Source organism: Triticum urartu, chromosome 2, assembly GCF_003073215.2.
Source record: "Triticum urartu cultivar G1812 chromosome 2, Tu2.1, whole genome shotgun sequence".
Lineage (NCBI taxonomy): Eukaryota > Viridiplantae > Streptophyta > Magnoliopsida > Poales > Poaceae > Triticum > Triticum urartu.
This window is the reverse complement of record NC_053023.1, coordinates 486,341,355-486,365,315: the sequence shown is the minus strand read 5'-3', so window position 1 is coordinate 486,365,315 and position 23,961 is coordinate 486,341,355. Positions and strand designations below refer to the sequence as shown.

Sequence of the window (23,961 nt, the reverse complement as noted above, 5' to 3'; positions counted from 1 at the left end):
AACCGGACATGCATCATACTTGGTTGTGCATCATGCCATGTTTATGTGGTGGTTGTTTACCATGTTGTTTGCTTCTTTCCGGTGATGCTTCTTCGGGTTAGTTTCGATATCGTCGCGTTTGTGAGGATTCGTTCGACCACGTCCGTTTGTCTTCTTCATGGACTCGTTCTTCTTCCTTGCGGGATCTCAGGCAAGATGACCATACCCTCGAAATCACTTCTATCTTTGCTTGCTAGATGCTCGCTCTTTTGCTATGCCTATGCTGCGATACCTACCACTTGCTTATCATGCCTCCCATATTGTTAAGCCAAGCCTCTAACCCACCTTGTCCTAGCAAACTGTTGTTTGGCTATGTTACCGCTTTGCTCAACCCCTCTTATAGCGTTGCTAGTTGCAGGTGAAGATTGGAGTTTGTTCCATGTTGGAACATGAATATTTGTTGGGATATCACAATATCTCTTATTTAATTAATGCATCTATATACTTGGTAAAGGGTGGAAGGCTCGGCCTTATGCCTGGTGTTTTGTTCCACTCTTGCCGCCCTAGTTTCCGTCATATCGGTGTTATGTTCCCGGATTTTGCGTTCCTTACACGGTTGGGTTATAATGGGAACCCCTTGACAGTTCGCCTTGAATAAAACTCCTCCAGCAATGCCCAACATTGTTTTACCATTCGCCACCTAGCCTCTTTTTCCCTTGGGTTCCGCAGACTCAAGGGTCATCTTTATTTAAACCCGCCTGGGCCAGTGCTCCTCTGAGTGTTGGTCCGACCGAGTAGACTGCGGGGACACCTCGGGGCAACTTGAGGGTTGGTTTTACTCGTAGGATGTCTCATCTGAGTGTGCCCTGAGAACGAGATATGTGCAGCTCCTATCGGGATTTGTCGGCACATTCAGGCGGTGTTGCTGGACTTGTTTTACCATTGTCGAGGATGTCTTGTAATCGGGATGCCGAGTCTGATCGGATTGTCTTGGGAGAAGGAATATCCTTCGTTGACCGTGAGAGCTTGTGATGGGCTAAGTTGGGACACCCCTGCAGGGATTGATCTTTCGAAAGCCGTGCCCGCGGTTATGGGCAGATGGGAATTTGTTAATGTCCGGTTGTAGAAACCTGAAGTTGACCTTAATTAAAATACATCTACCGCGTGTGTAGTCGTGATGGTCTCTTTTCGGCGGAGTCCGGGAAGTGAACACAGTGTTGGAGTAATGTTTGACGTAGGTTGTTCTAGGATCACTTCTTGATCATAGATTCTCGACCGTGCTTTTGCCTTCTCTTCTCGCTCTCATTTGCGTATGTTAGCCACCATATATGCTAGTCGCTTGCTGCAGCTCCACATCATACCTTTACCTTACCTATAAGCTTAAATAGTCTTGATCGCGAGTGTGTGAGATTGCTGAGTCCCCATGACTCACAGTTACTTCCAAAAACCAGTTTGCAGGTGTCGATGATACCGAGCAGGTGACGCAACCGAGCTCAAGGAGGAGCTCGATGAAGATCTAGTTCTTTGTGTGGTTTCGTTTCAGCTGATCAGTAGTGGAGCCCAGTTGGGACGATCAGGGATCTGTGTATCATTTGGGGTAGTCTTCTTTTATTTTGGTTCCGTAGTCGGACCTTGTTTGTATCTGGATGATGTTATGCTTTATTCATGTATTGTGTGAAGTGGCGATTGTAAGCCAACTATGTATCTCTTTCCCTTATGCATTACATGGGTCGTGTGAAGATTACCTCACTTGCGACATTGCTTTCAATGCGGTTATGCCTCTAAGTCATGCTTCGACACGTGGGAGATATAGCCGCATCAAGGGCGTTACAAGGCCGTTAATAGGCTTTCCATGGGCCGGCCCGCCACCTTTTGACCAAGTCAAACAGGCCGGCCTTTTCACAGGAATGGGCCTCTGTTGGGCCGTGCCACATGTCGACGTATCATAGGCGCCTTCTGTCCAATGAGTGGATGACATCTGTCCTAGCGATGAGCCGACACGTGTTTCCTCCAGCCAATGATGATTTTACACATGGAAAATCCCCATTGGTCGGGGCTGTTAACGGGTTATCGGATCCAAAACCCGACCCGATAGCTTAACGACGTTCTGTTACGGTGGATGCCACGTGTCGGTCACCCTTGACGAAAGCACTTCTATGACACGCGATTTATCGTCATGGGAGTGGAAACTTCTGTGATGATAATTTTGGTAATGTCATGGAACATTTCTACGACAACACATGTATGACTATCTTGATTCTGTCATAAAATCATCATGGATGTATATGCATGACAGAAAACGCGACCTACTGTGACAAACACGTATCATCACGGAAGTGTATTTATTTGTAGTGTTGACACTTCTGTGATGATAATTTTGGTAATGTCATGGAACATTTCTACGACAGCACATGTATGACTATCTTGATTCTGTCATAAAATCGTCATGGATGTACATGCATGATAGAAAACGCGACCTACTGTGACAAACACGTATCATCACGGAAGTGTAATAAAGGTCCATATCACAAGTGGCAATATAAAGTGACGTTCTTTTGCATTAAGATTTTGTGTATCCAACCACAAAAGCGCATGACAATCTCTGCTTCCCTCTGCGAAGGGCCTATCTTTTACTTTTATCTTCTACCTTATATAAGAGTCATGGTGATCTTCACCTTTCCTTTTTACATTTTATCCTTTGGCAAGCACAATGTGCTGGAAAGATCCAGATACATATAGCTAATTGGATGTGAGTCTGCATGAGCTATTATTGTTGACATTACCCTTGAGGTAAAACGTTGGGAGGAAAAACTATAAGCCCCTATCTTTCTCTGTGTCTGATTAAAACTCCATACCCATAAATATTGCGTGAGTGTTAGCAATTGTGAAAGACTAAATGATAGTTGAGTATGTGGACTTGCTGAAAAGCTCTTATATTGACTCTTTCCTATGTTATGATAAATTGCAATTGCCTCAATGACTGAGATTAGAGTTTGTTAGCTTTCAATGAAGTTTATGATTCATACTTGAAATTGTGATTGAATTGTTACTTTAGCATAAGAGATCACATGACAATATGATGATCATGATGATGATGCTCTAAGAATGACAATATATATGTTGCTGCTCTAAGAATGATCACATGACAATATATATGTTGCTGCTCTAAGAATGATCATGATGCCCTCATGTCCGTATTTTATTTTTATCGACACCTCTATCTCCAAACATGTGGACATATTTTTCGATTTCGGCTTTCGCTTGAGGACAAGCGAGGTCTAAGCTTGGGGGAGTTGATACGTCCATTTTGCATCATGCTTTTATATCAATATTTATTGCATTATGGGATGTTATTACACATTATGCCACAATACTTATGCCTATTCTCTCTTATTTTACAATGTTTTACATGAAGAGGGGGAATACCGGCAGCTGGAATTCTGGACTGGAAAAGGAGCAAATATTAGAGACCTATTCTGCACATCTCCAAAAGTCCTGAAACTCCACGGGAGCACTTTCCAGAATATATAAAAAATATTGGGCGCAAGAAGTACCAGAGGGGGGCCACCCACCAGCCACGAGGGTGGGGGCGCGCCCTACCCCCTGGGCACGCCCCCTGCCTCATGGGCCCCCTGGTGGCCCTCTGATGCCCATTTTCTGCTATATGAGGTCTTTCGTCCGGGAAAAAATCATAAGCAAGCTTTCGGGAAGAAACTCCGCCGCCACGAGGCGGAACCTTGGCGGAACCAATCTAGGGCTCCGGCAGAACTGTTCTGCCAGGGAAACTTCCCTCCGGGAGGGGGAAATCATCACCATCGTCATCACCAAGGATCCTCTCATCGGGAGGGGGTCAATCTCCATCAACATCTTCACCAGCACCATCTCATCTCAAACCCTAGTTCGTCTATTGTATCTAATCTTTGTATCCAAACCTCAGATTGGTACATGTGGGTTGCTAGTAGTGTTGATTACTCCTTGTAGTTGATGCTAGTTGGTTTACTTGGTGGAAGATCATATGTTCTGATCCATTATGCATATTAACACCCCTCTGATTATGAACATGAATATGCTTTGTGAGTAGTTACGTTTGTTCCTGAGGACATGGGAGAAGTCTTGCTATTAGTAGTCATGTGAATTTGGTATTCGTTCGATATTTTGATGAGATGTAGGTTGTCATCCCTCTAGTGGTGTCATGTGAACGTCGACTACATGACACTTCACCATTGTTTGGGCCTAGAGGGAGGCATTGGGAAGTAATAAGTAGATGATGGGTTGCTAGAGTGACAGAAGCTTAAACCCTAGTTTATGCGTTGCTTCGTAAGGGGCTGATTTGGATCCATATGTATCATGCTATGGTTAGGTTTACCTTAATACTTCTGTTGTAGTTGCGGATGCTTGCAATGGGGGTTAATCATAAGTGGGATGCTTGTCCAAGTAAGGACAGTACCCAAGCAGCGGTCCACCCACATATCAAATTATCAAAGTACCAAACATGAATCATATGATCGTGATGAAAACTAGCTTGACGATAATTCCCATGTGTCCTCGGGAGCGCTTTCCTTCATATAAGAGTTTGTCCAGGCTTGTCCTTTGCTACAAAAAGGATTGGGCCATCTTGCTGCACCTTATTTACTTTTATTACTCGCTACTCGTTACAAATTACCTTATCACAGAACTATTTGTTACCGATAATTTCAGTGCTTGCAGAGAATACCTTACTGAAAACTGCTTATCATTTCCTTCTGCTCCTCGTTGGGTTCGACACTCTTACTTATCGAAAAGCTACGATAGATGCCCTACACTTGTGGGTCATCAGGAACCGTCAGAGGGGACCCCATCCCGGCCTGGTCCCAGAGCACTAGGCTGGGAGTCAGCATGGTAAGAGGCCCCTCAGCCTAGACACCGTCAGTAACACCCCGACGAAACCCACCGATTCCTGGCCGTTGCGCCCGGAATCAAGAATGATCCACAGATCAACACTAGTCCTTCCTGCACAATTTGTCCTCACTCATGCACACCCATGATCAACTTTCTAGTCGGTCACCCATCCTCAAATTTCTCCAAGCCAAGCACACTTAAGTTTGAGGTTATTTTTGGATAGGCTCCCTAAAAAGAAGGCACACCTTGTTGATATGAATAATTAATCATTTCTATTAAGCCGAGATGTCACATACATATCCCTCAAAGGAACTGATGTCCATGTTGGCCTAGCAGGAACGTTCCTTCTTGACACACATCTGTGCACGCCAATGCCAGCATCCACACATGTGCCCCATGTTTGCACACGTTCGTGTAACCATGAGGGTCAGCTCTGGTACCAATTGTAACGCCCCGACCAAACCTGGCTGTTGTGCCTGAGATCTAGACAGGTGACACATCTCAAACGTATCTATAATTTTTTATTGTTAAATGCTATTGTGTTATCATTTTTATATACTTTTTATAGCAATTTGTATTATTTTTCTATACTAACCTATTAATTTAGTGTCCAATGCTAGTTCCCATTTTCTGCTTGCTCTTGGTTTCAAAGGAAATCAATATGTATGGAGGTCAAAATATGTTGCTAGTTTAACACTATTTTTTTGGGCAACAAGAAACACTGGAAGCCCTAGGAAGCATCGAGAGGGGGCACCAACTAGCCACATGGACACGTGGTGCGACCAGGGGGTGGCCACGCCACCTATCCATGTGGGGCCCTTGGTTACGCCTTGACTTGATTCATCATCCTAAATACCGAAAGCATCCGTCTTTGCTCTAGAAGAATTTTATCACCGCCGCAAGTCTCTGTTCCGAAGAGATCCCATCTGGATCCCTGTTCAGGAGTCTTGCCCGAGGGAGGAGCCATTGGAGGATGCCTCTTTATCAACCTTGTTGCCTCCATGACCATGTGTGAGTAGTTCCTGAAGGACCTACGTGTCCATAGTAATAGTTAGATGATTCTCTCTCTCCCTCTCTCTCTCTGGATCTTCAATACCATGTCCCCCTTCCTTCTTGTATGGTGGGGTTCAATCTGATGTAATTTTGTGGTGTGTTTGTTGGGAAATGATGAATTGTGAGTTTATGATCAGATTGTTCATTGAATCATATTGAATCTTTTAAAGTTCCTTTGTTGTATAACTAAGTAGACATTTATGCTTTCGAATCTATTTGTCTTCTTTGGCCAAGATTGATTAGTAGATCTTCAGAGGGAGTGGTACATAGTAATGGGTTAAATCTAGAAGTGTTCTATATTCCAGTGATAAAATGGGGACACGACATGTATTTGTATTATTGCCACTAAGGATAAAACGATGGGGGTTTGACCTTATTGCTAGATTTCTTCATGTCTACATTATGTCATCTTGCTTATTGTGTTACTCTGTTTCTTGTAAACTTAATACTTTGAGATGCATGCTGAATAGCGGTCTCCGGGTGGATTAATAGTAATAGATGTAGTTGGAATAACGGTCTACTAGTCACGGACGTACCTGTATAAGATTATGCCATGAATGATCATAGTTATAGAGATGACTATTTTTGTCAATGGCCCAACTATATTTTGTTAGGGCTATTTTTGTCGATGGCCCAACTATATTTTGTTAGGGAAAACTTTGTTTTTGCCACTCTAGTTTTTGCCAACTTTGCTTAAGCTACTCTAGAATTTGACATTTCACTTTCGCCACTCTTAGATTTTGACAATATATCACTTTTGCCATTCCGTGGCAAAAGCAAAAATTTTAGAATGGCAATTGTGATACATGTCAAAAGCTAAGAGTGGCAAAAGTGAAATGAAAAATTATCGTTTTTGCCACGGAATGACATTTGTGATGTATTGTCAAAAGCTAAGAGTGGCAAAAGTGAGATGTCAAATTCTAGAGTGGCATAAGCAAAGTTGGTAAAACTAGAGTGGCAAAAACAAAGTTTTCCCCGAAAGTACATTTCTACGCCGAGGAACAAATACTCCTGGTGTGAACAGTAACATCAAAAAAATAGAAAAAATATTCAAAAAATTCTGAATTTTTTTTGTGACATACTTCCACAAATTTTTGTCGCGTATGCAAAATTTCATTGCGAAATCACATTTGTGGAAGGCATGCCGAAAAAAACAAAATCAGAGCTCCAAAATGCTTTTGTAAGTAATATTTTCAGAGCATCGATTTTTTTTTACCATACCTTCAACCAATGTGATTTTGTGACAAATTTTTGCATGCACAACAAACATTTTTTAAAGCATGCCACAAAAAAATTCAGAATTTTTTGAATTATTTTAAAATTTATTTAATGTCACTGTTCACACCAGGAGCATTTGCTCCTGGGTGTAGAAACTCCACGTCCAGTTTTCCCTTACTTCATTGGCATGGATAGGTCTGGCCAAGTGAAGTCGCCTACTCTTTCGGTCATGCCTTCTCCGTGCTAGCAATGCGATTGTGAGAAGATAAAGTAGAGAAAGATAGATTGTGGGTCCCATAAACTATGCTTGATTGTCATGCCACGCGAGTGCCAAATATGATTGGCCTGCACAAATCTTGAGGGCGGAATGGACGTCTGCTGTTGCCTGTTGGTGATCCTGGACCAGGACCCGTTAAGCCTGCAGTTCCCCGCGAAAAAGCATAGCAGAGACCGAGCTCCATATAGCTCGTTATTTCTTTTCAGCGAAAATACTATTTTCACACATTGAAAAAATCTGAAAAAAAAGTATATACATAGATATTTATTTGTAGTATACATGTATAAAATTTCATGAACTTTTATGTTAACATGTAATGTATACAAAAAAGATAAATACACAGATTATAATGGGCTTTATCTTTGTCGTTTTTGGGCCAGATATTTATCTTTTTTGTGTAGCATGCAAATAATCAAATTACCTGATGAAACTTTTTTGTAACTTGACGAACAGTCATATGTATTTGTATAAAAAGATTTGATATTTTTTTTGAAACTTTTAAGTATATTCTGTTTTTTTTTGATAAAACGGGCTTCATGAAGCCCGGCCTCTGCGACGCCGCCCCCCCCCCCCCCCCCCCCCCCCCCCCTTCCGGTTACAAAAGGAAGCCATCCTAGGCTGGTAACCTCCACTCCGTTCGCAATTTCACATCCATCTTGTTGCCGCCAAAAGCCAAATTCCCCCCAAGCCCTCCCCCTCCCACCCCACATTGCGCCTGCCAAGAAGAGGCCAAGAACGCGAGGAACGGCGACGCCCATCAATGGACGGCATCCGGGACTGGACGGAGGAGGGGATCAAGGAGGAGGAAGAGCCCGGCCTGCGGAGGCGGGGGCGGACAGCGCGGGCGCAGACTCCTTCGGCTGATCATGGGCCCCTCAAATTATTCGGAGCGAGGTCGAGGTCGCCGTCCCCTCCGCCTGGCGCCGGGTCGAGGTCGCCGTTTCCTACGCCTGGCGCCGGGTCGAGGTCGCCGTCTCCGCCTGGCGCCGGGTCGAGGCCCGTCCCCCACTCGGTGCGGACGCGAAGGTCCGCAAGGGTGACGGTTGTCCCTGCGGCTGCAGATGGTGCCGGTTCTGGCGGCGCAGGTGGTCCTGGAGGATCCTTCGACTGGGACCTCGGTGCCATAGAGGAGACCGTCTCCTCGACGAGAGATCAGAGCGCGAGGCCGAGGCTGGTCCCTCCACCGGATACCAGCACGAGCTCCGCTTCCATCACAGGAGGTCGAGAACAGGAGGTGGCGGCGGAACGGGAGTTCTCCTTCCCTCCGCTCGAGGCGCCGCCGAAAGTTGTCGACGCGGCGGAGGTTCTTGGCCAGTTCGCCGCCCAGTTCTTGGAGGCGACGATGGGCGCCACCGCAGGCCCCAGGACGGAGAAGATCAAGAAGGAGCTCCTTCTCGATCGGAAGGTGGTCGACCTGATGGGGCTAGAGAGGTGGTTACGAAAAATGGAGGCGGTTGCCGAGCTCGCCTGGTTCACGGACCTGTGCTCCCACGAGGAGAAAGCGGTGCCCCCGCTCGAGCTCTTCGAGTGCGCATTCCGGGCTCTGGAGGCCGCCCGGTCCGACGAACTCCACCGTTGCAGCGCCGATGCCAGGAGGTTATGGATTGGTCCAGTGGCCGTGCCGGAGTTCTTCCTGTGCCCTTTCTCCAAGAAGTTCATGGAGAAACCAGTCGTCATCACCTCTGGAAAGGTTCGTCAAATCTTTCACCTGCTCTCTGAGATGTAGTACTTCTTGTGCCAGTTGCGTGCTGTTTGTGCTGTTTCACTTGTTTGGGAATTGGGATTAACTAATGCAATGGTTCTTGTAACATTTGAAGTACTTTTCATCTTGTAAGACCAGATTGGAAACTCTTATCTAGGTGAAATGTTCAGGTTAGTTCAGACTTTGAAGTTAGCATGATTTTTATCTCTATGAAATCTTGTTAGATTGTTGTGTCAGGGTCAGTTGAGATCCTTAAAGTTTGCTTACTCTTCAAGTCTCTCTTGAGTCTGTTTCTGAAGAATTTTGAGTATTGTCCTTTGGATCATAGGATCTCGCTGAGGATCAGACGTACTATAATTTGTCTAGTTCATATAACAGAATTTTGGTTCAGATATGTGATACTGGTTGGGAACTTGGGATACTTACTGGATTGAGGAAGAAATTTAGAAGTGTTTCTGAAACCAAAGCATTTTATTAGTTGCGGACTTGGGGTAGTTCAGCATGTTGCATTGAGAATAATTCAGAAGCTTGATATGTAATTATATCGTTGTAACGTGATCTATAAAAGTTGAACTTCTCACTAAAATTTGATCAGATAATATCCCTGAAGTTAAATCCAGTGAAAAACTAGTGTGCTGCAGTGGAGTTACTTCTTGGGCCAGTTGCGTGCTGTTTCACTTGTTTGGGATTAACTAATGCAATGGGTCTTGTAACATTTGAAGTACGTTTACTTAATTCCTTCTGTTTGGATCATGGATGCGCACTGTTTCCATCTTGTAAGACCAGTTTGGAAACTCTTATGTAGTTGAAATGTTCAGGTTAGTTCAGACTTTAAAGTTAGCATGATTTTTATCTCTATATCAAATCTTGTTAGACTGTTGTGTCAGGGTCAATTGAGATCCTTAAATTTTTGCTTACTCTTCAAGTCTCTCTTGAGTCTGTTTCTGAAGAATTTTGAGGATCTCGCTGAGGATCAGACGTACTAATTCATACAGCATTTTGGTTCAAAATTTCAGATACGTGATACTGGTTGGGAACTTGGGATACTTAGTGGATTGAGGAAACTTTTTAGAAATGTTTCTGAAATCCTAGTGTTTTAATAGTTGTGGGCTTGGGGTAGTTCAGCATGTTGGATTGAGCATAATTCAGAAGCTTGAATGTAGTTATATAAAAAAATAAGTGTGATCTGTAAAGGTTGCACTTCTCACCAAAGTTTGATCAGATAATATCCCTGAAGTTAAAGTGGAAAAAATAGTGTAGTGCAATGGAGTTACTTGTAGCTGGGATCAATCTGATAAAAAAACTGTTGTGTTAAAAATCTCACAGATAGTTTTTCTGCTGACAATATGATTTCATTTGTTTGGATGTGTTTGTTTTGGATGAGATGATGCAATGGGTGTTGTACTGTTGTTCTTGATTTTCTCACTTATTTATTAGTGTTGGATGGGCATTGTATTCATCTTTTGAGACCACTTTGGAGATGGTGTGATTGAAATGCTTTGACTTTCCTGTTAGCAAGAGTATTTCTTATCTGACCACGAAAATATGTAATGCTATTGTTTCTACAGATTCAAGAACTCAGATTGATTTTCATCATTCCTCACTATGATATCTTGTTTGGTTGCAGTGCAAATGTTAACTGAGAATTAGAGATCCTTTGTGTAGAACTGTAGATGCTTGCTTGTTGAGTTCCTAGAGATGTTTCTGAAGAGTTTTGTGTTGGATCGTAGGATGTCGCTGATATACGGTTGTGTTTGTTCAAATAAGGTCGTGCTGCTATACTGATCAGGATACTAGTGGATATCAATCTCATAGGAGGATCTGTTAGAAGGGTTTCTGATACCATAGCGTTTTATTAGTTCTGGGTTGGGGCATTCTTTCTTTTTTCCTCCCAAGAAAACACAAAAGCTTTATGTCTCGATGCATTTGAAAAAGAGAATGGCAAAACAAAACTCCTATTGCTTGTGTTTTGTTAGCGTGTCTTGTTCGCTGCATTTTTTACTACTCTTCTTTAATTGTCGACACTGAATGTTAATAGAACTGTTGTAATACCTGAGCTGCATTACTGTGAGTTCTTCTTTTTTGTACTATGTTTCATCTCCTTGGTTGCTGGCTGCAGACCGTTGATCAGTCTGAACTGGAGAAATGGTGGAAGAAAAACAAACGCATGTGTCCAGTTACCGGCGAGGTCCTCACGCACAGCATCTTCATCCCTGATGCGCTCATTGCGCTCTACATTTCGCGTTGGCGTGCCTCAAACAGGATCAGTGATCTGGCAGCACCCACCGATCCACCAGCTATCTCTCCCGAGGAGGAAGCCCTGTTCAAGGAAGTCACCCTCTTGGCCAACTCCCCCAGGAGCTCTAAAGAGGATTACGAAGCTGTCCTGCGCCTTCTCGCCGGCCAGGAGCGGTGCTCATTCCTGCATCTGCTGGGGCGCAGCCCAGGGACAATAACCAAGCTCGCCTGCGTCCTGCCGGAGACATGCCTGGAGCCTCACCCTGAGCTGGACGACGTCGTCCTGGAGATCCTTGCCAGGGCAGCTTCCTACAGCCCCAACAAGGAGGTTTTCGGAGACGACCGGTACGCCATACCCGTGCTGATCGCGAGGGCATTGCTGGGGCCAGTGCCCACGAGGGCCAAGTGCGCTCGGATCCTTGGGCTGCTGGCTGACAACTACTACAACAAGATCAAGATCGGTGAGCTTGGAGGCTTTGCTCCACTGATGGAGCTGCTGCTGGTGGGAGACATTGATGTGAAGAAGACGGTGGCGGTGGCGCTGGCCAGCCTGTGCGAGGCCGAGGAGAACTGGAGCAGATTTGTGCGGGAGGGGGTGGCGGATGCCGCCATATCTCTGATGCGGAACCACAGGCTGGTGGACGAGGCTCACAGCATCTTGTTGCAGGTCCAGGGCTTCCACCTGGCCATGCAGGACATCATCGACAAGTTGGAGTCGTTCCCCGACGACGGCGACGAGATGTGCAAGGATATGGTTGATCGGCTCTGGCGTAGCTTCATCGCATCATCAACACCATCTGGTCGAGCAAGACAAGCTGACAACCACCCTCCCGCGGCGGCGGCGGCGGCGTCGTCATCGTCATCAACACCATCATCCTCAGAGGACGATGTTGAGGCTATCGTTTCATGGCTGCAGAGGAGGTCGTACAACCCCCGGACATACAGGTGGAGAGACTATCGCTGATCCGTTCATATTTATGGTGTAAAGAAGCAATCAACAGGCTAAAAGCAGCAGTACGTAGCTGATCATTCTGATCATAACTGTAGCTCAAACAGGCCCTCTGGATGACAAGCTATAGTGAAACATACGGTTGGCACTGTGAGAACGAATTCCATGAGTTGTAGTTAAAGGCCTAAATGTAGTTCCTGATACAGTGCTGCTCAGTGTTGTTGCTGTACAATGGATCCAATATACCATACTACTTTTGTTTGTGCATATCAGATGAATTTGGAATGTCAAGGATTCAACAACATACCTGTTGGTTGCATATGCTTTGTTGTTTTACCATGTCAATTGGTACCAAGATACGAGGAGTATATAAAAGTGAGTAGTACATACATACATACTCGGTATTAATGTACCAACTAGAGTAGTAAGCTTTGAGTTTCAAAAAGAGAGGTGAACACGTACGTGTTCCTTCCGTGTGCTGTCCGTGTAGCTAGCTAGTTTGGTGAAGCATATGTTGCCAGGCGCAGGCGGTGCGTGCGTGTATGCTGGATGTGTAGGGTGAATCCATGGAGGGAGGGAGGGAGCTAGCTTAGCGGTGGTTGGTGTGGCTTGGGGACGTACTTGCGCGCCCATAGCTGGCGCCCGTTGACGAGCAGCTTCACCAGGCGCTGGCCGCCCAGCACCGCCTCCGCCACGGACGCCCACCGGAACGCGACCCTGCCGTACCTCGGCGGCTCCCCCAGCGGCGGCGCCCTCTCGATCATCACGCTCTCCACGCACCCCTCGCCCCACCTCCTGCACCAATACATACATAGAGTAATAATGTTACTAAGCAGAATGGTGGGCAATGTGATGGATGGATGGATCGATCATCAGGGTGACGTTAAAAGTGGTGCGTACTGTACTGCATCGAGCAGCAGCGGGCACGTCACAGGATGGCTAGCTTAGCTAGCTGTGACCGAAAAGAAGGCAGGCCACCAGGCCTCCAAAACCAAAAGCAGCCCAACAAAACTTCCAAAACTGGAACGGAAAATTTTGCTTTTGACGATGCGACCGAGTCAAAGCAGCTGTACAGGCTACGTACTAGTACCCCTACGATACGATACCAGCTCATCCGCTCCGCGACAGCTCTGCCTTGGCTCTTGTGGCCTCGCGCAAAGCACCTGACACGACAGAGGGCAAGACCAGAAAATAAACAGGGGAAAGGAAAGGAGACTCCTCCTACGCTGCAGGCTGCAGGCTGCAGCCGCGCAGAGTTGTGCAGACGAATGAAACAGCTAAAACCACCGAGTAATACTACAGCGTTTTGTTGAGTAGTAAAACATGTTTTCATCGGAAAAAAAGCCATAAATGCATCTAGTAGGAGTAGTATGTGTGCAACGGAGCAGTCAAAGGAGTGCATGCATGCAAAAGTCTATGATTAGTCGGGGGCATGCTTTGCTTCGGGATTTGGGAGCTACGTACTCTGTGAAGTAGGCACTGATCTCCTCGCGCGTTAATGGGAACCCCTTGGAGAACGTGATGAACAGCGACCGCCCGCCCTCCTCGTCGGCGTCGGCGTCGGCGTCGCCGGGCCGGTACGGCGCCGCCAGCTCCGCCGGGACCGGGCCGCCATCCTTCTCGTGCCGCCGCAGCAGCGCCTGCAGCCGGTCGTCGAACACCAGCGCCCCGACGCCCCGCAGGACGCCCGCCACGCCACGCCGCGCGCGCGGCTCGCCGCCCGGGACCAGCCCGGCCAGGAACGGGCGCGCGTCCGCGGCCACTGCCCCTCCGCAGCCGCCGCACACGAGCGGCATCCCGGCGCCCTGACGACGGTGCGGCCGCGGCCAGGCGACGCCGTGCAGGACGGCGAGGGCGTCGGAGACGAGCCGCGCGGCGTCGGCCGGGGTGCGGACCTCGTGGCACACGCTGGCGACCGCGTCGGCGCCCACGCTGTGGTGCACCCACATGAGGAGCGCCACGGCGTCGCGAGCGGGCTGCCGGCCGGCGCCGAGCGAGACGAGGTGCTCGTAGGCGGCGCGGTCGACGCGGTGGAAGGCCAGGACGTCGCGCACGGTGGGCTCCATGACCGGCCGGCTAGCGAGCGCGTACGTGCGCGCGCTTGGAGAGCGCGTACTGTCGAGTCAGTGCTGGTGTGGTGTGAACCTTTGGTGGTTTGCTCGGTGTTTGGGTGCTCGGGTTTTAAAAGTGGCCTCATTTCAGAATGCAGAAAGGCACACTCTACAAATGTGCTCACACGTAAATTAGAAGTAATTGTTCGTCCCATAATATGAACACGAAACTAAAATTTTGAAGTGTCCAAATAATCTGAGAGAAAAGTAAATCATGTGTACACATGGATGTGATTTTTTTTTTTGAAAAAAGAGACTAAACCCCCGGCCTCTGCATCAATCGATGCATACAACCATCTTCATTCATTATTCCACAAAGGTTTAACAAGAAAATACATCAAGCCACCCAAAGCCATCACTCACACCTACAAATTCGATAATATGGAACATCTCCCATATCTAAAACCGGTGTCGTCGCTAATCCATCCACATAACGCATCGGGACCAATAGCCAGTGCATCAAACCTAAAGCGTGCACCACATGCACACGTTTTAGAAGCCAGAAGCCGTCATCATCGTCGGACCACTGACCCATCTTTAGGATAAAGATCCACATTATCCTTGCCAGTCAGACATCCGTCGACGCCCCCATGGCGCCCAATGGCGCCACCGCCCTGTGCGCGTTCACCAAGACATGAAGACTCTGGAAGATCTGTTGTGCGTAGCACCTGTCGACCAGGCATGACATATCGTAGCACCTGTCAACCAGGCATGACTTGACATCTCCACCGAAGCTCCATGCAAGACTTAGCTGCTCCACCTCCTGCCTCTGTCTTCCAGCGCTGCTCGACAAACGATGCTCCCAAGAGAGTAACGACACCGCAGTACCACCATCATTCAATCTGGATGACCAGATCTTAGGGTTTCCCCCAAAGCAGCACGAGTGGGTCGACACAAGTTACACGACGATGCCTTCATCAAGGTAACGACGCAATACGCCGCCATCGGCCCTGTTTTCACCGGTAACTCCGTCTCCCCAACTCGCAGCCGAGACTAGATGACGGATCTGGAGATCCGACCACCCAGCCTTAGGCTGACCATGTCCGGCGAAGGAGGCGGCCACCACCGCCACACCTAGGGTCGGAGCCCCCTGCGTCCTTGTGAGGCGGGTCGATCCCAGGGGCAGCAAGCTGTTGACGGGACGATACACGACATCGGATGCCCAAGCTGCCGCCACTGGACCTGTCATCGAACGACGCCGCCTGCCTGGCCGCCGCCGGCCTGCACAACTGCTGTAGATTCGGTCATTGCGGACTGTCGCCGTCCTAACTGAATCGTTGGCCGAGAAGAAACGTCGCCGCCGCCGCTGCGGCACACAGGCTTTGCCTGCAACGTCCCCGACGGCGGCGGCGGGGAGAGGGTGTGCGCTGGAGTGAACGGGAGACGGCCGGCAGGGGCGCTCCGGTGCGGCGCGGCGGCGCCGAGCGGGAGCGAGAGGGTTAGGAGCAGGGAGGGTTAGGTGATTCGTGAGATGCGATCTGGAGGTTCAGGTCCCCTGACCTGCTTCAGAATGGAGAGATACGAAAGGAGAAGACCCTTACCCTTGTACTTTCTCCGTTCCTAAATATAAGTCTTTGTAGAGATTTCATTAGGTGGACTACATACGAAGAAAAATGAATGAATCTACATTTAAAATGCATATGTATATATTCGTATGTGGTTTATAGTGGAATCTCTACAAAGACTTATATTTAGGAACAGAGAGAATATAAGCATAAACACTTTGCTTCTACGAGGATGTGATCTATGTGTCTATAAATTTTCAATGTAATACATGTTTTTTTGTTTCAATATACTTATGAGCATATTTGTATAAAAAAGACATGTATTTTTGCTATTACAAATCATATAGTAATAAATATGTACCTCACATGTTAAAGTACTATGTCTTAATGAATTTTTGCACTCACGTTGAATACATCTATATATACTAATATATTTCAAATTTCATTTGGGACTTTCAGTTATAATTTTTGATTAATTTTCCAGAGCCCGAGCTCCAAATAGCCTCACTCTGTCTCTTTGTTTCAGATGTAACTTTATACTCCCTCCATTTCATAATGTAGTGCATATAAATTTTCTGAAGAATCAAACTTTACAAACTTTTATCAAGTTTGTAGAGAAAACTATTCATATCTACAATAGCAAATATATTCAATATGAAAGGAGGTCTTGTGATGTATCAAAGGATATGTATTTGGTATTCTATATTTATGGGTTTTACTCTACAAACTTGGTCAGAGTCTATAAAATTTGACTTCCCAAAGAATCTATAGGGAAAGTTTTAACATGTCACTACATAACACTTAGTAGTACTATGGACTTTCGGAGGACGTTTGAATGTGATCTTAGTGGGAGTTCAAAAGTTGTATGTTCATAATCAAATCTGTCGACAATTTCAACTTTTCCGAAGTACAATTGATGTACAAATTTCAAAAAGCTTATTCTTTCTTCAATCATCGTCAGGTGAGGCTGGGGTGGAAGGGGGCAAAAGCAAACATTGGTGTAACCGAGAAACACAAATGCAAAAGAACAGGTGAACAAAACAACCGCTCCAATGGATGGTCATAAATCAAAGGCCTCCATATCATAAGCTTGGAGCGGTTAATGGGTGAGTAAGAGCATCTCCAAAGCGGACCCCGTCACCGTTCGAACTACGCAGTCCAGATGTGTTTAGCTATCCAACACGGGCCTATATCAGTCCGCCGAGCGGTCCGGACATACTTTTTTCAGTGAACTCGAGACAAAGTGGGGGAGGGGGAGGAGGGCTTTGTGGGAGTCCGGACAGCAGCCACGTAGGACTCCGACACTCCCAGCAGCCCACCCAAAACTCCTCCCGAACCCACGCCTCCATCCTCCCATTTCTCCCCTTTAGTTTTTCTCTCTTGCCTTCACCACCGCTCCACCGCCCTGGCCGCCATGCCACACCCCTGCTGGAACTCAACGAGTCCATCACCTCCAACGGTGCACCCAGAGTCCACGCCACTTCTCCTCCGCCGCCATTCCACACCTCTCCTCGCCCACCGCGTAAGCACCATCCACTCCTACGATGCTCATCATGCCCGGGAACTGTTCGGTAAATTTCCCAAGCTATTTTTGGCCCCTTCTTCTTTGAAGCAATGGATTCATATATGGAGTACATATACAAGTAGTATGTTGAGTAGTCCGACTCGTTCGACGAGGAGGACTACACGGATGAGAAGACGATGATGCAGGCGATGCTTGCACATACGGAGCGTGCAGAGGAGCATGTTCTCAATTTCAAGGGTTCGATCAAGGGTCATCAAGTGCTTAACCACAACTAGGTGCGCGGCCATTTGGCGCTGATGGACGACTACTTTTCCCTCGATGCCCTCTTCGCTGACAATTTACGCCGGCCCTTTTGGATGCGCAACATTGTCCTTCGATGTATACTTCATTTTGAAGAAGGACGCCATGGGAAAGATTGGTTTATCTGTTTATCGGAAATGCACGGCCGCACTGTGGATGCTTGCATAAGGCACGGCGGCTGATTCGTGGGACGAGTAACTACGGATGCCCGAGAGCACATGAGGAGATGCTATGATCAGGTTTGCAACTATCGTGGTCGAGGTGTTTGGACCTCAGGACCTGAGAGAACCAACTGTGCTAGACATCGAGAGGCTCTTGGCAATCTCGAAAGCAAGAGGGTGGCCATGTTTGCTCGGATCACTTGACTGCATGCATTGGAAATGGAAGAACTGCCCGAAAGCTTTACAAGGGCAATATCAGGGTCATGTTAAGAAGCTGAAAGCACAAGTGCTCCCTGGGTGGTTTTGGTAATTAATGTCAACATATCTCTTGTTGGACTAACACTTTTACCTAGTATGTTTCAGATAAGTTCAACAATGGAGTGGCATGGACTAGAGGATGTGGAACCCCTTCAAGATGCTAAGAACAAAGGATTGGCTCAAGCTTCAAGATCAAGACTCTACATTTTCTATTTTAGTGATCCAAGATCACATTGAGTCTATAGGAAAAGCCAATACTATCAAGAGGGGATGAGGTGTTGCTTAATGGCTTGCTTGCTCAAAGTGCTTAGTGATATGCTCCAAAACCCTCAACTACCTTCCCACATCCACATATGACCTAAACCAAAAGTCAAACTCGGCCCCACCGATTCTATCTATCCGGTGCCACCGAGTTTCAGATGTCATAGCCACTGCCACAAACCCTAGCAAATCAGTTTCACCGATAGGGATCTTGGTCTCACCGAGATGGGATTGTAATCTCTCTGTGTATGTCCATTACCAAAATCGGTCTCACCGAGTTTGAGCAATCGGTACTATCGAGATTACAATGCAAACTCTTTGGTTAGCTCATTACCAAAAATCGGTCCCACCGAGTTTGTGTAATCGGTCTCACCGAGTTTGCCTGACCAACTCTTTGGTTAGCTTATTACCAAAATCGGTCCCACCGAGTTTGTGTAATCGGTCACACCGAGATTACGTTATGCCCTAACCCTAACCATATGGGTCCTACCGAGTTGCATCTCAGTCCCACCAAAAATCCTAACGGGCACTAGGTTTGCTGAATTGGTCCGACCGAGTTTAACCATTCGGTTCCACCGAGTTTGGCAAATTGTGTGTAACGGTTAGATTTTGTGTGGAGGCTATATATACCCCTCCACCCACTCTTCATTCGTGGAGAGAGCCATCAGAACATACCTACACTTCCAATACACATTTTCTAAGAGAGAACCACCTACACTTGTGTTGAGGTCAAGATATTCCACTCCAACCATATGAATCTTGATCTCTAGCCTTCCCCAAGTTGCTTTCCACTCAAATCTTCTTTCCACCAAATCCAAATCCTGTGAGAGAGAGTTGAGTGTTGGGGAGACTATCATTTGAAGCACAAGAGCAAGGAGTTCATCATCAACACACCATTTGTTACTTCTTGGAGAGTGGTGTCTCCTAGATTGGCTAGGTGTCACTTGGGAGCCTCCAACAAGATTGTGGAGTTGAACCAAGGAGTTTGTAAGGGCAAGGAGATCGCCTACTTCGTGAAGATCTACCGCTAGTGAGGCAAGTCCTTCGTGGGCGACGGCCATGATGGAATAGACAAGGTTGCTTCTTCGTGGACCCTTCGTGGGTGGATCCCTCCGTGGACTCGCGCAACCGTTACCCTCCGTGGGTTGAAGTCTCCATCAACGTGGATGTACGATAGCATCACCTATCGGAACCATGACAAAAACATCCGTGTCTCCAATTGCGTTTAAATACTCCAAACCCTTCTCTTTACATTCTTGCAAGTTGCATGCTTTACTTTCCGCTGCTCATATACTCATTGCATGCTTGCTTGATATGTATTGTGTTTGTTAAACTTGTTCTTAAACTCCACTTAAACTTAAGAATTTTAAAAACTACAAATTTTGGCACTTAGTGTCTAATCACCCCCTCTAGACACCTCTTCTCGATCCTTTCAGAAGCCCACCAGCATTCTTGGAGCACTTGCATCACATGATCATTGGATTTGGCATGCTTTATTCGGCATGCCTCACAATGACATCAATGTGCTGCATCGATCACCATTGTTTGCTAGACTGGAGGTAAAACTCCTCCTTGCCATGAGTATAACATGGGCTACTATCTGGTTGACGGTATCTATCCTCCTTGAGGTACCTTTGTGAACACCATCTCTAACCCAGTTGGTCAGAAAAAATCTCACTTTGTCCAAAGACAAGAAGCAGCTAGAAAGGATGTTGAGAGGGCTTTTGGAGTTCTGCAGGCACGTTTTGTAGTTGTTCATGGACCTACTAAAAATGGGATCCAGAGACTTTGTGGGAGGTGATGACCTGTTGTGCGATCATTCACAACATGATCATGGAGGATGAGGGCGAGGATGCTGCCGCATGTGTTGAATTTGAGAACATGGGTGATCCTATCAAACTTTCCAACCAAAATCCGGCCACATTTGAAGAGTTTCACTACTACAGGATGCTGCTAACGCGACACTACGATCAGAGACCCTTCGACAAAATTGTGTGCGATGCCATAATCGCAGGCGATTGATACGTCTCCGTCGTATCTATAATTTTTGATTGTTCCATGCCAATATTCTACAACTTTTATACACTTTTGGCAACTTTTTATCCTATTTTTGGGACTAACATATTGATCCAGTGCCCAGTGCCAGTTCCTATTTGTTGCATGTTTTTTGTTTCGCAGAAAATCCATATCAAACGGAGTCCTAACGGGATAAAACCTGACGGAGATTTTTTTGGAATATATGTGAATTTTGGGAAGAAGAATCAACGCGAGACGATGCCCGAGGGGGCCACGAGGCAGGGGCTCACGCCCTGGTCCCTCGTGGCCACTCCGTAAGGCGGTTGGTGCCCTTCTTTTGCCTCAAGAAAGCCAATATCCGGATAGAAATCGTGTTAAAATTTCAGCCCAATCGGAGTTACGAATCTCCAGGAATATAAGAAACGGAGAAAGGCCAGAATCCGGAACGCAAAAATAGAGAGACAGATCCAATCTCGGAGGGGCTCTCGCCCCTCCGCCGCCATGGAGGCCATAGACCAGAGGGGAAACCCTTCTCCCATCTAGGGAGAAGGTCAAGGAAGAAGAAGGAGAAGGAGAAGAAGGGGGCTCTCTCCCCCTCTCTCCCGGTAGCGCCGGAACGCCGTCGGGGCCATCATCGTGTGACGGCGATCTACACCAACACCTCTGTCATCTTCACCAACATATTCATCACCTTCCCCCATCTATCTACCAACATGGTGCTTTATGCTTCATATTATTATCCAATGATGTGTTGCCATCCTATGATGTCTGAGTAGATTTTCGTTGTCCTATCGGTAATTGGTGAATTGCTATGATTGGTTTAATTTACTTGTGGGTTATCAAGACCTTTTTCTGGCGCCGTTGCTGGGGAGTTATAGCGTGGGGTGAATATTCTCGTGTGTGCTTGTTTGCTTTATCACTAAGTAGTTTTTATTTCGTGCTCTTGTTTTCTATGTTTAGTTATTGGTAGGAAACGCAAAATACAAAAAAAATTAGTGGTACCTACTGAACCAATGGTTGAAGAACCACCCAAAATCTATCACTCCTGAAAGGTTTTACTTGGATCATCTTCGATCCCTATGTGCTCGGGCTGAAATCCCAACGAGCTTAGTTGAGGGCAAATCTTTAAATGAGCATGCTTGTTATGTGCGACACTGCTTATCTAAAAAGGGAAACTTTTACTGGATCAAATTCATCGTTTGCAATGCTATGCTTGGAATTTATGAGAAATATATGATTTTACTTGTTCTAAAGACCCTAAGAAACACCTTCCCTACCAATGTGAGTTTAGTGATAATGGAATCGTATCTTCGTATGCTAAGGTTGTTTATAATTACTATGATGTTCAACAAATTGAAGAATTTGTTGCTTTTAAGGGTGCTTATGAAATTGCTTCATTGATTGGAAAGTATGATGCCACTCTTTACAAAACTGAAAATTTTGCCATACTTAAATATCGTTATGATAATTATGCTTCTAATGCCTATGTTAAACCATATATTGAGGACTCCTCCGCTGTCCAAGAAGAGACTAATATGTTGCAGGAGTCTATGGAAGAAGGAATTGATGAAACTGTGGGCTCATTGGATGAAAAAGATGAGGAGGAGAGCGAAGAACAAAAGGAGGAAGAGCGGATTAGCTACTCGTGCCCACCTTCTAATGAGAGTAACTCTTCGACTCATACATTGTTTAATTTCCCTTCGTGCTTACCGAAGGATGATTGCTATGATGATTGTTATGATCCCGTTGATTCTTTTGAAATATCCCCTTTTGATGATGCTTTCTATGCTTGTGGCCAAGATGCCAATATGAATTATGCTTATGGAGATGAACTTGCTATATGTTAAACATGAAATTGTTGCTATTGCACCCACGCATGATAGTCCGATTATTTTTTTGAATTTTCCCGACTACACTATATCGGAGAAGTTTTCTCTTATTAAGGATTATATTGATGGGTTGCATTTTACTACTACACATGATGATTTTGATAGATATAATATGCATGTGCTTGCTGCTACTTGCAATTATTATGAGAGAGGAACTATATCTCCGCCTCTTCATGTTTCCAATATGACAAAATTGCAAGAAACTGTTTATACTATGCATTGGCCTTTACTAGGTGTGCATGAATTGTTCTTTTATGACATTCCGATGGATAGGAAGAGAGTTAGACTTCGTTGTTGCATGATATACGTTACTTTGTGCTCACTACTAAATCACAAATCATTGTTAATTAAAATTGGCTTTGATATACCTTGGGATCCGGGTGGATCCATTACTTGAGCACATATGGCTAGCTTAATGGCTTTAAAGAAAGCGCTGCCAGGGAGACAACCCGGAAGTTTTAGAGAGTTATTTATTTCTGTTGTGTGCTTTTATCAAGTTTAAAGAGGGGAACCTAAAACTTTTTCAAAAAGAAAAGTGAAAGTGAGAAAGACGAGCATTGTTAAAGTGGGAGCTAGCCTTGAACTTTGTTCATGCTCACAGAAACTTTTTGAATCTTAATTACAGAAACTTTTCAACAAAAATAATTATCCCCTTGTACAAATCCATTGTATCAATGTGCCAAGATTTGCCTTTAGGATGTTTACATTGCTTGTTGGTTTGTGCCGTGCAAAACAGAAACTTTGGCTATAGTACGTGATTTTACATTATTTTACTAGAACGTCGAACGGTTCTGAAACATTTTGCACTGTCTTTATATGCAAATTGTTTATTTTTCCTAATTTTTCAGAATTTTTGGAGTAACAGAAGTATGGTGAATGTTCAGATTACTACAGACTATCCTGTTTAAGACAGATTCTGTTTTTGATGCATCGTTTGCTTGTTTTGATGAAACTATCGATTTCTATCAGTGGATTAAGCCATGGAAAAGTTATATTATAGTAGCTACAATGCAAAAACAAAATATGAATTGGTTTGCAACAGTACTTAGAGTAGTGATTTGCTTTATTATACTAACGGATCTTACCGAGCTTTCTGTTGAGTTTTGTGTGGATGAAGTGTTCGAAGATCGAGGGGGTCTCGATGTGAGGAGAAGGAGGAGAGGCAAGAGCTCAAGCTTGGGGATGCCCAAGGCACCCCAAGCAAATATTCAAGGAGACTCAAGCATCTAAGCTTGGGGATGCCCCAGAAGGCATCCCATCTTTCTTCAACAAGTATCTGTATGTTTTCGGATTCGTTTCGTTCATGCAATATGTGCAAATCTTGGAGCGTCTTTTGTATTTAGTTTTCACTTTTCTTTGATGCACCATACTGGTATGAGATAGTCCATGGTTGATTTATAGAATGCTCTTTGCACTTCACTTATATCTTTTGAGTATGGCTTTATACAATGCTTCATGTGCTTCACTTATATCATTTGAAGTTTGGATTGCATGTTTCTCTTCACATAGAAAACCGCCATTTGTAGAATGCTCTTTTGATTCATTTATATTTGTTAGAGCGTGGGCATATATTTTGTAGAAAGAATTAAACTCTCTTGCTTCACTTATATCTATTTAGAGAGATGACATGAATTGGTCATT

At 45.6% G+C, this 23,961-nt stretch overlaps 1 protein-coding gene across 1 annotated transcript; it reads left to right on the top strand.

The window, feature by feature from the left end:
- Nucleotides 1–8,099: 8,099 nt before the first annotated feature.
- On the top strand, nt 8,100–12,521 carry LOC125541705. Its single transcript, XM_048705051.1, has 2 exons — nt 8,100–9,095; nt 11,227–12,521. Exons 1-2 carry the CDS (start codon nt 8,166–8,168, stop codon nt 12,307–12,309), a joined length of 2,013 nt encoding a protein of 670 aa, XP_048561008.1. The 5' UTR covers nt 8,100–8,165; the 3' UTR covers nt 12,310–12,521.
- Nucleotides 12,522–23,961: the final 11,440 nt, after the last annotated feature.